Raw genomic sequence first — 15324 nt, forward strand, 5'->3', positions numbered from 1 at the left:
ATTGAAAATGTGTTGTAGGCCTTGTACATTTTATGAAAAAAAAAAAAAAAAAAAAAAAAAAAACCTCAATTCAGTTTCAGTTTTTTTAATTTTGATTTTTTTTATATTTAACTCTTTTTGGCACAATTATAATATAAGTGTCAATATGGCTGGAAAAGGTCTTTTTGATAAAGTTGTTAGAAACAGGTACAAATAGTGGTTCATTTGTGACTGCCTCATTGAGCACCAAACAATCTATTGTACCCTTTTAGCAAGGGCAACGCCCATAGAAGGCACAAATACAAATATAGTTCCTGCACTGTTGCGATTGGTCTAGGGGCACATATAATTTATTGTGTACAGTGGCCATATTTTTTGTAGTGTAGAATAAGGAGTCTCAAAGCAAATATGCCTCATAGACGAGAAGTGACATACCAAGCGCTGGAACCTTCACAAAAGCAATCACAAAACAACGAGGCTACAAAATCGCTATAGCGACACAAACAACTTGCCGAAGCAACACTAACAAAACATAAAAACTACATTAAAAAACAAAAGAACTGATGATGTGTCCACAATAGAGATGCAGGTATAGAATTGGCAGGAGGTGTGGGTAGTAGAGGCACGAGACGCTAGTTGTAGCTGGGACAACGCACAGAGGGGTAGGGCAAAGGATGGTGTTATATACACTCATTTTTATTTTTCACACACCTCTTTTAATTTTTAGTTGTCGAATCAAACGAATTAAAGACGATCAATGAACAAAAATTAACAAAGTTGTGTGGAAAATAAATGTGAAAAACAGTCTGTTTATTGAGTTGGATATTTCGTCTTATGGATTGGGCTCACAAAAATCCTATTCCTAACTTGGGCCTACCAGAATATAATTCCTCTTATGGAAAATCCTAAAACAAGAGTCAAACTTTTTCCATGACGTTAACAGATATCCCATGCACTGTTGTGTGCTCCCACAGTCCAAGGCTTCCACGGCTACACGCAATAAGTGACATGCAAAAGGCTTGCATGGTTTCCACGTTTCCAATGTGTAGTTTCTCTACGTGTAAGCCCCAAAACAATCCTTAGCTCTTCAAGCGGTACCTCTCCCAAACCGCTTAAAAATAGAACATTTCAAACTACAAGAAAGGAATTAATACTCAAAAACTAGTGTGTCCATATCAACATCATGGCTGCTACATCTCAATCTTCAGACTCTTCACTATCCAAGTTAGGTAATTAAGTAAGATCATAGATGGTAAATACTTAATTAATTAACTTTTAAGGCCTTAATAATTGTCTCACTCGTTATTTTGGTATGTAGATACTGTGAGAGATATACTCCTGTGGAGGAAGAAGAAGCAGAGTTTTCTGGTTCTTTTGGCAGCAACAGCGACATGGATTTTGTTGGACGTCTATCAATTCAACTTCCTCACTGTAATTTCATACGTTGCCATGTTTATTGTCACTTCGTTGTTCCTTTCGGGCAACTTGCTTAGGCTTCTCGGCAAGTAAGCTGAGCTTCCTTATACTTTTAACTTCCCCTTTGTTTTTGTTTCTTTCTTCAATAATTGTTTTATGAGTTTTACATTTGGTTTGCTTATTTCCAGAGAACCTCCAGATTTGTCAAGAGTTGGAATTACAGAGAAGTCCGCTTTGGAGATGGGAAACACCATTCGTGCTTGGGTTGAAGAAGGAATTCGATGGATGTTTCAGGTGGCTGCGGAGAGAGAGTGGTTTATATTTGTTGGAACTGTCTCTGGTTTGTGGTTGCTCTCCCGTGTAGCAAGATGCGTTGATCTGCTTACCCTTCTTTATATAGGTAATAACTCGTATAAGGAAACTTCTTAATTCACTTGCTTACAGACACATATATACTTATGTTATTAGATTGCGTATTTGGACCGTTATTAGGTTTTTCAAGGTGGAAGAGAATGTATCCAAATTAACAGTTTGGAACCACAAGCACTTTAATATAGCAACAGAATTCAGGCTAGAGAACATTACCTTTTATTATTATTATTATTATTATTATTATTATTATTATTATTATTATTATTATTATTATTATAGTATCTTCACAAATTAATTTCATTTCTTTCTAGTTGATAATTTGTTATTTGACTTCGACAAGAGGTGATGAAGAATCCCGCACCCTTACTGGACAAAACTAGTTCAACTGTATATTATGCACATATTAGTAATAGTAAACTAGAAAAAAAACACCCCGACATGCAATAGAGAGAAAGAAACTCTTACATACCTACTTATGATGTTCTAATTGATTCACAGTTGTGAACTCCATTACCATTGGTTTTTCCTAAACTCTTGGGTTTGAAGTGTTTTCCTCAAAAGTTATCAAGGTTCACATACTATTAGTATTTATATGCTAAAACAAATGAATACATTGCACGTATTTAATAATCCTAGCTAGGAATACGAGGATGAATAATTGGGATGCTAATTAATGTTGCGCGCGTAGGTGTCGTTATGGGCATGACAGTTCCAGCAATGTATGTGAAATACGAGGACAAGATAGAGAGGAGTGAGGAGAAGTTGAAGGCACAGTTGAAAAGGTACTATGACACGCTTGATGAGAAGGTAGTCAAGAAAATACAGAACAAGGTGACAGTCGGGGAAAAGAAGGTGAAGAAGGTTGAGTAGCTGTTTAATTTGTATGCGTTGCTTGGGAAGTAGTATCCGCAGTACAGTACTCTACGTATATTTCTCCAAGTTAGTTGTAACTTGTGATTACTTCTTGATCAAGAAACAAGACCACGCATGCTTGATCTTGTCTTTCCGTAGTATATATGTATATTCATGTTATTAGAGTCCATGAGCAACGGGCCTCTAACAAATCAACAAACAATGTTGGTAACTGACATCAAGAGTCTTAAAAAGCGAGGGGTTTCTAAAAGGCAGTTAGATTTTACTTTCAAGGTCGAATATGCTCTGTTTAGCTGCCTCTTAGAAGGGAGAGAGCAACTTGTATGCACGGTACACTGTCACAATCTCTGTGTCCTTCTAATGATGGAAGGACATAGATAAAAATCAACACACATCGTGTATTATTGACCCCGAATGTCAGTGTGGCGGTGTATCCGTGTCATACAAGATCTTCGTTGGAACAGGACATATTCCTGAAGTTGACAAGGTGTGGCCATGTATCCGCACATACAAGTTCCTTAGAAGAGGACATATCCCTGAAATTGACAAGGTGACACTCGGGGAATTAGGTAGGAAAAGAAGGTTCCGTAGCTGCTTAATTGCATGGGTATGCTTGGAAAGCTTCTGCACTTCAAAATTTCTTGAATCTTGAACTTGTCAGAGCTTAGTTGTAATTTAACTGTCACCAATACTCTTGTCAATTAAGTCCTTGCTTTGATATTGTCTTTTCATTGGTATTAGACCAAGTCCAAGTCCAAGCGTAGGACTTTTCTTTTCCCAAGTAAATTCTGAAACTTACAATTCTTTATTTTATCCCACAAGAAACGGATTCCTATAAATAAATCAAGCATAAATCCTCTCTCAAACCAAATATTAGAGCTGCGAAATCTAGTTCCAAAAGGTACTAATGGAAAAAATTCTTCTAGATGCTACAATAGGACGCGCACTGGAGGCGCTGCTAGGAGCTGTCTTGCAAGCCAGAGAGAGAGCGCATATGTATGAGTCTATTCTTGCACAGTTAGAATTCACGATTCATACAATAACTCCAAAAATCAGTGAAATCGACCGTCTTTCTGACAAAGATTTCCCAGACGATGTCATCCATCGAATACGCCTACAGCTGATTCGAGGGAAGGAGCTAGTTGATAAGTGCTCGAATGCAGGTGGCTGCGACTTCTGCAAGGGGCAAAGGTACTACAAGAAGCTCCTCGAGTTGGACGAGTCTCTTCGGAGGCTGATTACTATTGATTTGCAAGTTAAGGTGGCATTGGATGTTGTAAGGATTTCAAACGAGATGAAGGCAATATGTAGGAGATGGGATCAAATGGATGTGAATGGAGGAGGTGGGAGGGGTTGGATTTTCAATTTAAGTAGAAGTAGGGTTTTGGGTAATAAGTTTTCCGGACTGAAGAGGTTTGTGCAATCTGTGAAGTCAGCACCAAAGAGAATCCTTATAAATTTGGTTACATGTGGGGCAATAACAGGTCAATAACAGCAGCTTAATTCTGTCCAAACTCGGAGATATGCAATTGATAAGTAACATAATGAACTCAATAATTTCAAAGGAAAAGAAAATATCTTTTTTTTATGTATTTATGCTTACAACATGCTAGGATAGGAAATAGGATTGATTGTGTAATAATTATATATTCTGTTTGGGGTTGATGCTGTTGTTGTTGTTTTTAATACAAAGATAATTTACACTAATTAAGGAGCAAAAGATTTGAGCTGAACCACCTAATGAGCCAATTATAATTGGTATTGTAAATCCAAGAAAATTTGATTTGGGCGCGTATGTCATCAAAATTTATTTATTTACACTTAGATATCCAACATATTATGTTGTAAATTAAAATTACATTGTACTAAAACAAGTTTATCCAAACAAATGTTCACCGTTGCTCTAGTAAGAAAAAAACTCCCATCAACTAATACATTGAGAGAGGAATCTTATTCATTAGCAATACAAACGACCTGCTTACCAAAATTCCGGCCATAGAAAATTCCGACCAGTGCAGCGGGGGCATTCTCTATCCCTTGAGCAACATCTTCAACATAGACCAACTTCCCTTGCCGCAAGTATTTGATACAAAACTCAACATACTCTGGATACACGTTAACGAAATCGGTCTCCACAAACCCTTTCATCTCAATCCGCTTCAGGATGAGGCTAAACAGATTGTGCACACCCTCTGGTTCGTCAAGATTGTATTGTGAAATCATACCGCAGAGTGCGATGCGGCCATGAGCTTTCATCTGCAAAATAACTTCATCAAGCATGCGACCACCAACATTGTCGAAGTAAATGTCAATGCCTTAGGGGAAGTACTTCCTTAATGCTGAACCTAAATTTTCCTCCTTATAGTTGAACGCTTCATCAAATCCCATCTTTTGCTTTAAGAGATCAACTTTCTCTTTAGTGCTTGCACTTCCAACCACATAGCAGCCGATCATTTTCGCAAATTGTCCAACAAGTTGACCAACTCCTCCTGCTGCAGAAGAAACATAGACACAATCGCGTTCCTTTGGATAACATATTTTGTGAAATCCAACGTAAGCTGCAACTCCCGGCATTCCCAAAAAATGCCAGCATAGTATGAGAGGGGCACATCAGTAAAACTGATCTTGTTTAGCCAGTCCGGGGTAGTGATCAAACTGTACTCCTCCCACCCAATCATCCCCCAAACAAAGTCACCTTCCTTGAACCTTGGATGTGTGGACTCCATGACCTTGGACACACCATATCCCACAGGGACAGAACCAGGAGTGAAGGACTGGATAATAGTCCCGGGATGAGCGACCTGATCGGACATGCGGTGGCGCATGTAAGGATCACAAGAGAGGTATAGGTTCTTCAGAAGCACAGCCGGTGAGGAATCACGGGAAAGGCTGCAGTCGATGAAAGATGATCTCAACCCAAAGTCACTCTCTTTGGGGTACCCACTCACAGACTGATTCAACACAATCTGTTTGTTGGGAAGGAGATTTTTCACCATCTTCCTCTTCGTCTCCTCCTCCTCATTCATCTTTCTTTCTTTCCATTTTTTTCATTTTTTTTTCTCCTGGCAAAGCCTTCTTGCTCTCGCATATAGATATATGAGCATTGATGGTGTGTGAACGGTTCGAATCATCCACACACATGCTTTGGTTTCTTCCACATGAGCCTTGGTGTCTTTCACATGAGCTTTGGTCCACACACATGCTTTGGTGTCTTCCACATGAGCCTTGGTGTCTTTCACAAGAGCTTTGATCCACATGTGCTTTGGTGTCTAATAAGGTCTTCAACATTGGCTTTGGTGTCTTCCTTCCATAGACAGATTATTATATGGGGCCATCCATTTACAACAGGAAGAAAGTTTGTATTGGGTCAGATTTTGTGTAGCATCAAAAAATGCAGAAAGAATTTTATATTGGGTCACTTTTTGTGTAGCAAGTTGGAAAATCCTTGGTGACTTGCATCTAGAACCGTTCATCCTTGCAAACAAACAATAGTTTGACATGAATGTAAACCTTTTTTTTTTTTTTTTTTTTTTTTTTTTTTTTTTTTTTTTCGGAATTTTAATAGTTAACCTTGCTGTTAAATTGTTATTTGTAGTTAAATAATGATTACGTAAGGAGCCAAACATTGTTCATATTAATGGAGAACATTCAGTATAACATCTTCGCATGTCAATGTTGAAGATGTAGAAAATTCAGTTCTAGTTCTTTCCACTCAGAACAAAATGTGGGAAGCTCCCAGATTGCACAGACGACATTATGCCTGTTTCTTGAGTCTTACTCCAATCAAATGCCTTACGAACAGATTAGTAGGTGCTTTAAATCACCAATAATGTCGACATGACCAGTTCCCGTCCTCAAAACAATGGAACCGAAATGAATCCCGGACTATAATTTTTCGGCTAGCAATCTTGGAAATAAACTTAATCGCAGTATGACAATCCACAGATGTTCTTATTTTCTCAAAAACATTGATCGGTGTTCCTGGCGGAGTAGAAATAATGCCAAATGCAACAGCGAGCTTCTCACTGTGGTAGGAGAGGTTCTGCTCTTTCTGCTCCTCTTCAACATCATGCCGCACGAAATTCGTGTCAGAAATATACCCTTGTTCCTTCATCCTCCTCGAGAGTTCGTGCAAATAGTGATGTATTTCATCATATCTAGGGTGAGACATATCTCCCACTAAGAAAACATGCACCTCTTTCTTGATATCGACCCAGCTCAAACTTGGTTTCCTTATAAACCCACTTTCTCCATCATCTTTTTGACCTTTGTTACTTCATCCCACATACCAACAGTAGCATAAATGTTGGCCAGAGTAATATAAGTAGTTGGATTCTCAGGTTCTATCTCAAACAACGCATCTGCAGCTCGCTTTGCAAGTGTGAGGTTTCCATGAATTTTGCAACCACCGAGTAAGGAATCCCACAAGTGCTTATCTGGTTTCGTTGGCAATTCATTACTAATATTCTTAGCTTCTTCAAATCAAACTGCTTGGGCCAGTAAATCAGCTCCACAGGCTAGTGGTCTGCGGTATGAGTTAACCCATGTTTTGCCTGAATTAAATGGAAGTACTCAAGTCCCTTATCAACTAAACCAGCATGAGTACAAGCGGAAAGAACACCTACAAAAGTAATGTCGGGCTTAGGACCTGAATCAAATAGCAACTTAAACAACTGAAGGCTTTCATTAGATTACCATTCTGAGTAAATCCAGCAACCAGGGATGTCCATGTAACCACATCTGGGCGGGCCATCCCATTAACACATTAATCGCATTCTCAGTGTTTCACACTTTGAATACTTATGAATAAGCACACTTGCTGCAAAAGACAAGGGGTCAAATACCCGTGAACCTGCTTGCCCAGATTCTCAGCAGTATGATGAGCACAGGCATTAAAACCCCTGCAAAGGTGAAACCGTCTAATGCCAGACTTCATCAACTCCGAGAACAAAGAAATTCCCTCTCCCTTCAAAGTATCTGTCAATCATTGTTATCCACGTAACATCTCGATTCACTATCTTACAAAAAATGCGCCTCGCTTCCTCTATCCTCCCACATTTCCCACACATATTCGATAAGGTACTCCAAACCACCTTATCCGAGTCCAACCCAGTTCACATTATATAGCCATGAATCTCCTTCGTTCTTGAACTCTGAATGGATGCCGAAGCAGCAACAACACTAGACACTGAACTTATTAGATTTCGAATTATCACTCCTCTGTGTCATCCTATACAACCGCAAAGCCTCCTTAGGCCAATCATGGCAAACACACCCCGATATCATCACAGTCCAAGAAAGATTCTCTCTCTGAGGCTTTTCATCAAACAATTTCCTAGCCTAACCAAGCTGCCCCACTTTCGCATACCCCGATACCATCGCAGTCCAAGAAATATTCTCTCTCTGAAGCATTTCATCAAGCAGTTTCCTAGCCTCACCAAGCTGCCTCACTTTCGCATGCCCGGATATCATAGTATTCCAAGAACACAAATTCCTCTCAGGCATTTCATCAAACACCACCCGAGCATCAGAAATGCTCCCACATTTCGCATCCAAGCCGATAAGACGGTTACAAATGAACAGCCCGGGCACGAAACCGGACGCTCTGGTGTGGGAATGGACCACTTTGCCCTGCCCAAGAGCTCGTTGCTGAAGGCAAAGCCGCACGAGGGTCGAGTATATGGAAGCAGAGGGTTTGTCTCTGTGGTTCAGCGACTGAACTGCTTCCGATAAGCCCTTTTGGTCGTAGAGAATGCCGATTGCCTCACTACGCGGTCTAGTTCAACAACATAAAATCAACGGTCAACTACATTTTGAAACCTCTACGTTTATTTTCAAAAAAGTACCACGTGTCTTAATTTTATTACAATCATGATGATGTTTTGAAATTATTTCAACTTATGTCCTCCATCTATTTAATTTAATTATATAATCCTCGATAAGTTGATGATGTGCCATATGTGAGAACTATTTCCAACTTGTATAGAACCTACACTTGTATCATTGGGAGCAAAATGTGTGATAGGTTGTTTTGTAATTCCAAGTTATTTAAGGGAAAGTCGAAGGCCGAAGCTTCAGATTACTAGTTATGGTCCCTATGGTTCAAGTGTGCCTTCCAAAACAACGTATCGGTCCCACACTTATCACATCTTCAATTTAGCAAGGGACTAGTTGGTCAAAGTGACAAACATAAATTGTTAAGGTCTCAAAATCTCTATGTGTAATGTGAAAAATTATAAACTTGTGACCCATTTTTGAAACTCATTTTAAATCTGAAGGGTGTAGAATTTAATTAGTCCTAAAATTAATATACTAAGAATTTATATGAAAATACAAACATGAAAAGACTGACATAAAACATCAACAAATTTGGCGTACTGAAATAGTTTGAAACGCCACAATAACGATAAAAGAAACATAAGTTCATAGCGCTTAGAAGTTGCTAATGCCTTAGCTTCTTTCAGTGCGGGCACTAGTGCCTATAATCCTTAGCTTCTTTCGGTGCTGCTACTAGTGCCTAAAATTGTTGGACCACTACTCTAGATTTTGCAATTGTAGCTTATGCTTGTGACCATGAGTTTCGTCATGTTTTTCATTTTTGTTGTTTTTTTTCCCTCTTCGAGGGTTTAGGCCTTGTCCCTCTGCATGTATTATTTTATTGTTATTTAATAAAATCGGAGACATGAGACAAGGTTGTTCTATTGGAGAATTAGCTTTTTCTAATTGCTTTAAGCGATAAGGAAGTACCCTACTTTATAGTTGATAGCTAATCCTGATGTTTTGGTTCTTTTTGACCGTTTTGTGCTGGTTTAGAGAGTAAAGCTACTATTGTCATTCGACGACCAAATCTTATGTGTAGTGAAGTTCAAGTCGCCTAATCTATATCATCCTTCCAACTAGGGGTGGACAAGGACTACTACACACCGTGCAAAGGATCTTGTTAATTTTGTTGTATAAGAGATCAAAGCGGACTTCTCGAGCCCTTGAAGAGTGTATATTGTTCTCATGTTGTAGAATAGTATGTTCTAAATGTAGTGCTAATTGTCTCTTGGGTTGTAGAGTTTAAGAAAGCAGGCTGCTTTGGACCCGGAACTGCTGCCGCAGTTTCGCTATTGGTTAGCATTTCGACCACTTCAGCCATAGATGGTCTCAAAGCAATTGAAGCATGCGTGCAAAGAATCTGATTCGAAGCACATTCGAAGTTGTGTAATTCTTAATTATGTAATTTGGGAAAGTACATAAATATATAAAGTCTGCCCTTCTTTTTGTTAAAAAAAAATAAATAAATAAATAAATTTGGACCTGTGGACTTGGCCCAAACCGACTTGTTTCTAACAAGTTAGGTTAGGTTTGATTCCAAATTTTTGAAATTTTATACCAGGCCAGGCCCGTCTCTTTACATTTTCAAATAGGTCTGGCCCGGTCCTTCCAAATTTAGACCCGGCCCTTCTTCGAATTAAAAAATAAATAAAGTTAAGTCTATGCTCTCTTTTTATTGATTTTTAATTCTTCATTTGTCAATAGGATTATTGGAGTTGGTCCGTAATTCAAAACCAAGGACGTGATTACAATTTGTTGGATGTAAATACGACTTTGGGATGATTTGGAATATATTATTGTTTGTTCATATCCAAAATTGATCATTGAAATTGAAAATCAATCAATTTAATCTCTAAAAATGAGTGCTACAAATTAATATGGTATTTTCGTCACAATTATGTCAAAAAATCAGTTATGTGTTGATGTTGCACATAATTAGATTCCACAAGTCTAATTAAATATGTACACACCAATTAAAAATATATTTAAATAAATAAAATTTATCATTAAAATTTTTAAAAATAAAAATAAAAAGAATCATCATCTGCCTCCCTAGTACAAGGATTTGGGTTTCCAATACCTTAACCCTTCAAACTAGAAATAAAAAATTTCGAAATCAACATCATGAGCTTCACTGTTGTAACCACCAATAAACACGGCAGAGGCGAGCCCCCCACCACCAAGTTCATCTCCCGATCCCAAAAACCCTGCCTCCAATTCCCAATCGGCAGCGTCGCCCAGTTCTTCAAGACCGGCCGCTCCCTCCGTCTACCTGTCCTGCATCCTCGAGTACCTCGCTGCTAAGAGCAACTCCAACATATCAAAGACTTCCTAGGGCAACCTATTATTGAATCCCCTTGATGAACAGTAACTGCATTTAATGAACAGTAACTGTCTTTTGCATCTCTATCCCTAAACTGAATAGTCATGGTAATAGGTAATAAAATATTAGTATTTTTTATTTTTATAAAATAATAAAACATAATTTTATTTGTAATTTCTGATAGGATTTTTAATCGGTCTCGTTGTACCACGTGTCATTAAATAACAAATTACAACCCAAAGTATTTGAGAAAATATAAAATTATGGTGTAAGTTGGAAGATAATGATAATATATTTATAGAAAAATTAAATTTTTTTTAAAATTTTTTTTTCTGATTTTTTATTATTTTTTGCTAATTTTTTACATTTTTTATTTTTTATTAATTTTATATCGTGGCTGACGTCATCCTAACATCAGCCATGCATCACCGGGCCCTCAGGCTCTCGGGCTGTGGAATCGCTCCTGGCCTGTCCACTGGGCCTCCCCCGTGCCTAATCCCCCGCATGGGCTGGAGAAAGGGAGGGAGGCTATTGGGTGTTTTAGGTTGCCTGTCCACTGGGCTAAAGCCTCCGGTGGAGTTGCTCTAAGGGACGCTGTCTCAAATCATTTCCTCTTTTCTCTCTATATTTTTTTTTATTATTTATTTAGAGCATTTGTTGGATTGGTGAAGAAGATTAATATTGGAAAATTTTATTTGGACCTATATTGTCACATCCCGGTCCGGGACGGATCACTTACCGGGCCCGCTCCATCACCGTAGCACGATATTGTCCGCTTTGGGCTTACCATTCCCTCACGGTTTTGTTTTTGGGAACTCACGAGCAACTTCCCAGTGGGTCACCCATCATGGGATTGCTCTAGCCCTCTTCTCGCTTAACTTCGGAGTTCCTATGGAACCCGAAGCCAGTGAGCTCCCAAAAGGCCTCGTGCTAGGTAGAGATGGGAATATACATTTAAGGATCACAATCCACCCCCCTTAAGGGCCCGACGTCCTCGTCGGCACACCATGGCTAGGGTTAGGCTCTGATACCAAATTGTCACATCCTAGCCCGGGCGGGACCACTTCCCAGGCCCGCTCCACCACCGTAGCACGATATTGTCCGCTTTCGGCTTACCATTCCCTCACAGTTTTGTTTTTGAGAACTCACGAGCAACTTCCCAGTAGGTCACCCATCATGGGATTGCTCTAGCCCCTTTCTCGCTTAACTTCGGAGTTCATACGGAACCCGAAGCTAGTGATCTCCCAAAAGGCCTCGTGCTAGGTAAGGATGGGAATATATATATAAGGATCACTCCCCTGGGCGTTGTGGGATGTCACAATCCACCCCCCTTAGGGGCCCGACGTCCTCGTCGGCACACCACGGCCAGGGTTAGGCTCTGATACCAATTGTCACTCCACCACCGTAGCACGATATTGTCCGCTTTGGGCTTACCATTCCCTCACGGTTTTGTTTTTGGGAACTCACGAGCAACTTCCCAGTGGGTCACCCATCATGGGATTGCTCTAGCCCCCTTCTCGCTTAACTTCGGAGTTCATACGGAACCCGAAGCCAGTGAGCTCCCAAAAGGCCTCGTGCTAGGTAGAGATGAGAATATACATTTAAGGATCACTCCCCTGGGCGATGTGAGATGTCACATATATAACCTCTTTTTACACTCAACTTAAATTTTAATTGTGAAATGTCTTTGTTTTTGCCCTATTGCATAATTATGAGCAAGTAAACAATAACAATAACAAGGAAAATGAGATTTATCAATATGCTCACACCCAATAATCATACCCTAACCATTATGTAATTTTTATTCTACATTCTGTTTTTGTGACATCCCGTCTAGAGTTTAATTTATTTCCTAACCTGGGAAAATTATGAATATGCCCCTGATGGGCAAATGGAAATCCTATGTGGAAATCCTTCATGGACATTCGAGTTCTTACCACTCCTTGTTCCTTTGCACATATTTCTAGTGGTACGTGTTCTTATGAACACATGAACGTGAACAGGCTTAATTCGGAAGATTTATGCAAGTTTGCCAATGAGGGGCAAAATGGTAGTTCTGCACTCTTAGAAATTAATTAATTACTTGTTTATTGAGATAACAGTGAGTTGTCGGTATTGCCGGCTGCAGATCGTAATATCGATGGCTTATTTGTTAGAGTCATTAAGCAAGTGGACAAGTAGGTTGTTTACGTTAACATTTTATTAATTAAGTCTCGTACATAATTAATTATTATTGGGCTTGACCCAAAGTCACACACACATATATTCTCTGAGTACTCGATAATACAAACAGGTCGGTGCAAGTGGAACCAAATTCGGATCTATAATAAAGATTTTATGAAACACGGAATACTAAGGGCAAATTGGTAATTTTATCTTGAGAGATATTTTGTGTTTTGTTTCGTGAGCCACATGGGGCCCACACTAGTTCTTTTCCTCTCTCCCGTGTTCATTTCCAGAAGTCTCGAACCTCTATCTTGCTACAACCTCACTTATTCTCCCTCTTTTAACTCTCTCTTCCTCATCACTCATTCTCCTCTATAAAGCTAAGGAGACCACACCACACTCTCATTTCGACGAACTCTAAACCACTGTCACAACCGCACCATCTTTGTGAGTTTCACGAAACCAGGAAATAGGGGGAAAATCGCTACACTCCCTCAATCTCTCCATTCTTTCTGCCCATAAACCTTATTATCTCCTTATATCCCTGCAAACGCAGAGACACCGACAACCACCGTCTCACAATCCCAACGAGCTTCACACCATGAACTACCACCTAAACACTCTCTGAAACTCTCTTCTCTGCATTCTCTCTGCAACCCTCATCTTTGTGCTGCATAAACTGCCAAGTCGAGAGACCTCCGACGAAACTTCATTTTTCCAAGTAGGGTAGGCTTCGAAATTGTCATAGGATTTTACTTTTACGACCTGATTTCATTCCAAAACATGTATGTGAAATTTGGGTGTCCCTTGGTACAGTTTCAACGCAAGAGAATTTATTCCCAGATTTTAGAAGGAGGAAACCGTGGCCATCAGGCCACTTTCAGATCATTTTTTCGGCTAATGCCGACCATAATTAGGCTCCATTTTGGCATAGATCTATTCTATGCATTTCTAACTTCGTTTAGGTTCTTGAATCATTGATTTTGGTTGAGAAATGAGCTTTTTGGGAGCTCTAAAAGTTGGGTCTGCAGGCTGAGTGAATAAAGATAGTGCACTTGGTACTCGACGGCGCGCGGATGTGTGTGTTGCCTCCTTGCGTAGACACGTGGCGGCACATGCGACGACATGTAGAGGAGCTCGAGGTCTGCCCTTAGATTTCTCGATGCGCCGAATTCGAATTCAAATTCAAATTCAAAATCACTCTTTGTTTTCCAAATTCGAGCATTTTAAAATAGTTCATTTTATTAGCCAAATTCTATATGAAAACATTATATATTTATGTAAATGGTTTTGTTTCTAAGTGAAACGCATCGAAAGGACTTTTGATGCCTACGAGGCAGGTTCGACTCGACGACATGATTTGTGAGTGGGTTTTTTATTTTAAATATTATATATTTATTTAGTTTGCATAAATATATATATATATATATATATATATATATATATATATATTCTATAAATAATTGCCTACGTTATGCTTCATAAGAATTAGCGGAATTTATGAAATTATCTTAAATTATATGAGATGCACATATATGCGTATTATTATGGGACGCCTTAATAATATTTACGGCTATAATTAGTATTTTATTAACTAGAATTATCGAATTAATGTTACATGATCATATTTATGTTAACTGCTTATCGTGCATGCTACATGGGTGTTAGTACTCGTTCGGGCCATAGCTAGTCTTCACGTGTATGTTCATATCACATCGATACGCTCACTTTGGATCCATTGTAGGTGTCAATCATGTCCTAGATTGCTATAGGCAATTAGGACTCATATGTGACGCTCATAGTGCCAGTCTTCACGTGATTGTAGTACTAAAACGTAAATCATTATTACACCCAGTCATGTTCATATCAGAATATCTCTGCATGTGCCCGTGTGTCAGCATATGTTGATGAACGCCCGATATTATATGTTCGTTTATGCAAGATATTGTGATTACTGGATGTTATATGCAGAATATTGTAATTTATCGTATTTCTGAAATATTGCTGATTACGGTAAATGTTTTTATACTAAATGTAGACAACATGAATTAATTAAGCTTCTCTTGTGTGCCTTATTATAATATTAGTATATCATACTGATATTATTAGTCTTTGATATGCAATCTAAATTTTAATTTCCTCTACTTCCTTTATACGCTACGCATTTCTCTGCTGCTTCCCGTCTTCTACCTCCCTTCGGCGATCAAATCCAATGATCCAAACCCCCCAACTTTTCTTACCGCACCCCAAAACCCAATCTTCCCACCCCCCAAAACCCTCAATACACACCCACAAATTCCCAAATGGACCCTCGCTGGCCTCCCCACATAGTCAGCAACCCCAAGGTCCGACAAGTCGGATTCTTCACCTTGCCC

The 15324-nt window shown here is 39.1% G+C and overlaps 2 protein-coding genes and 2 pseudogenes across 2 annotated transcripts; 2 read left to right on the forward strand and 2 right to left on the reverse strand.

Annotated features, from left to right (window-relative positions):
- Positions 1-1162: 1162 nt before the first annotated feature.
- Positions 1163-2637, forward strand: LOC137746856 (reticulon-like protein B13). The gene is made up of 4 exons (XM_068486869.1): positions 1163-1208; positions 1298-1484; positions 1584-1795; positions 2456-2637. The coding sequence occupies exons 1-4, from the start codon at positions 1163-1165 to the stop codon at positions 2635-2637; spliced, it is 627 nt and encodes a 208-aa protein (XP_068342970.1).
- A 910-nt stretch (positions 2638-3547) lies between these two features.
- LOC137747828 (RPW8-like protein 1) lies at positions 3548-4132 on the forward strand. The gene has a single exon (XM_068487970.1). The coding sequence runs from the start codon at positions 3548-3550 to the stop codon at positions 4130-4132; it is 585 nt and encodes a 194-aa protein (XP_068344071.1).
- Positions 4133-4437: 305 nt separating this feature from the next.
- Positions 4438-5723, reverse strand: LOC137748336 (2-alkenal reductase (NADP(+)-dependent)-like; annotated as a pseudogene).
- A 649-nt stretch (positions 5724-6372) lies between these two features.
- On the reverse strand, positions 6373-11536 carry LOC137747830 (pentatricopeptide repeat-containing protein At4g37170-like; annotated as a pseudogene).
- Between the last annotated feature and the right edge of the window lie 3788 nt (positions 11537-15324).

The sequence above is a fragment of the Pyrus communis genome, chromosome 10 (genome assembly GCF_963583255.1).
Source record: "Pyrus communis chromosome 10, drPyrComm1.1, whole genome shotgun sequence".
Lineage (NCBI taxonomy): Eukaryota > Viridiplantae > Streptophyta > Magnoliopsida > Rosales > Rosaceae > Pyrus > Pyrus communis.

Coding starts and splice junctions, on each gene's coding strand:
- LOC137747828 (XM_068487970.1), top strand. CDS start 3,548: ATGGAAAAAATTCTTCTAGATGCTACAATAGGACGCGCACTGGAGGCG.
- LOC137746856 (XM_068486869.1), top strand. CDS start 1,163: ATGGCTGCTACATCTCAATCTTCAGACTCTTCACTATCCAAGTTAG. Junction 1,485..1,583: donor TTGCTTAGGCTTCTCGGCAA/GTAAGCTGAGCT, acceptor GCTTATTTCCAG/AGAACCTCCAGATTTGTCAA. Junction 1,796..2,455: donor GCTTACCCTTCTTTATATAG/GTAATAACTCGT, acceptor TTGCGCGCGTAG/GTGTCGTTATGGGCATGACA.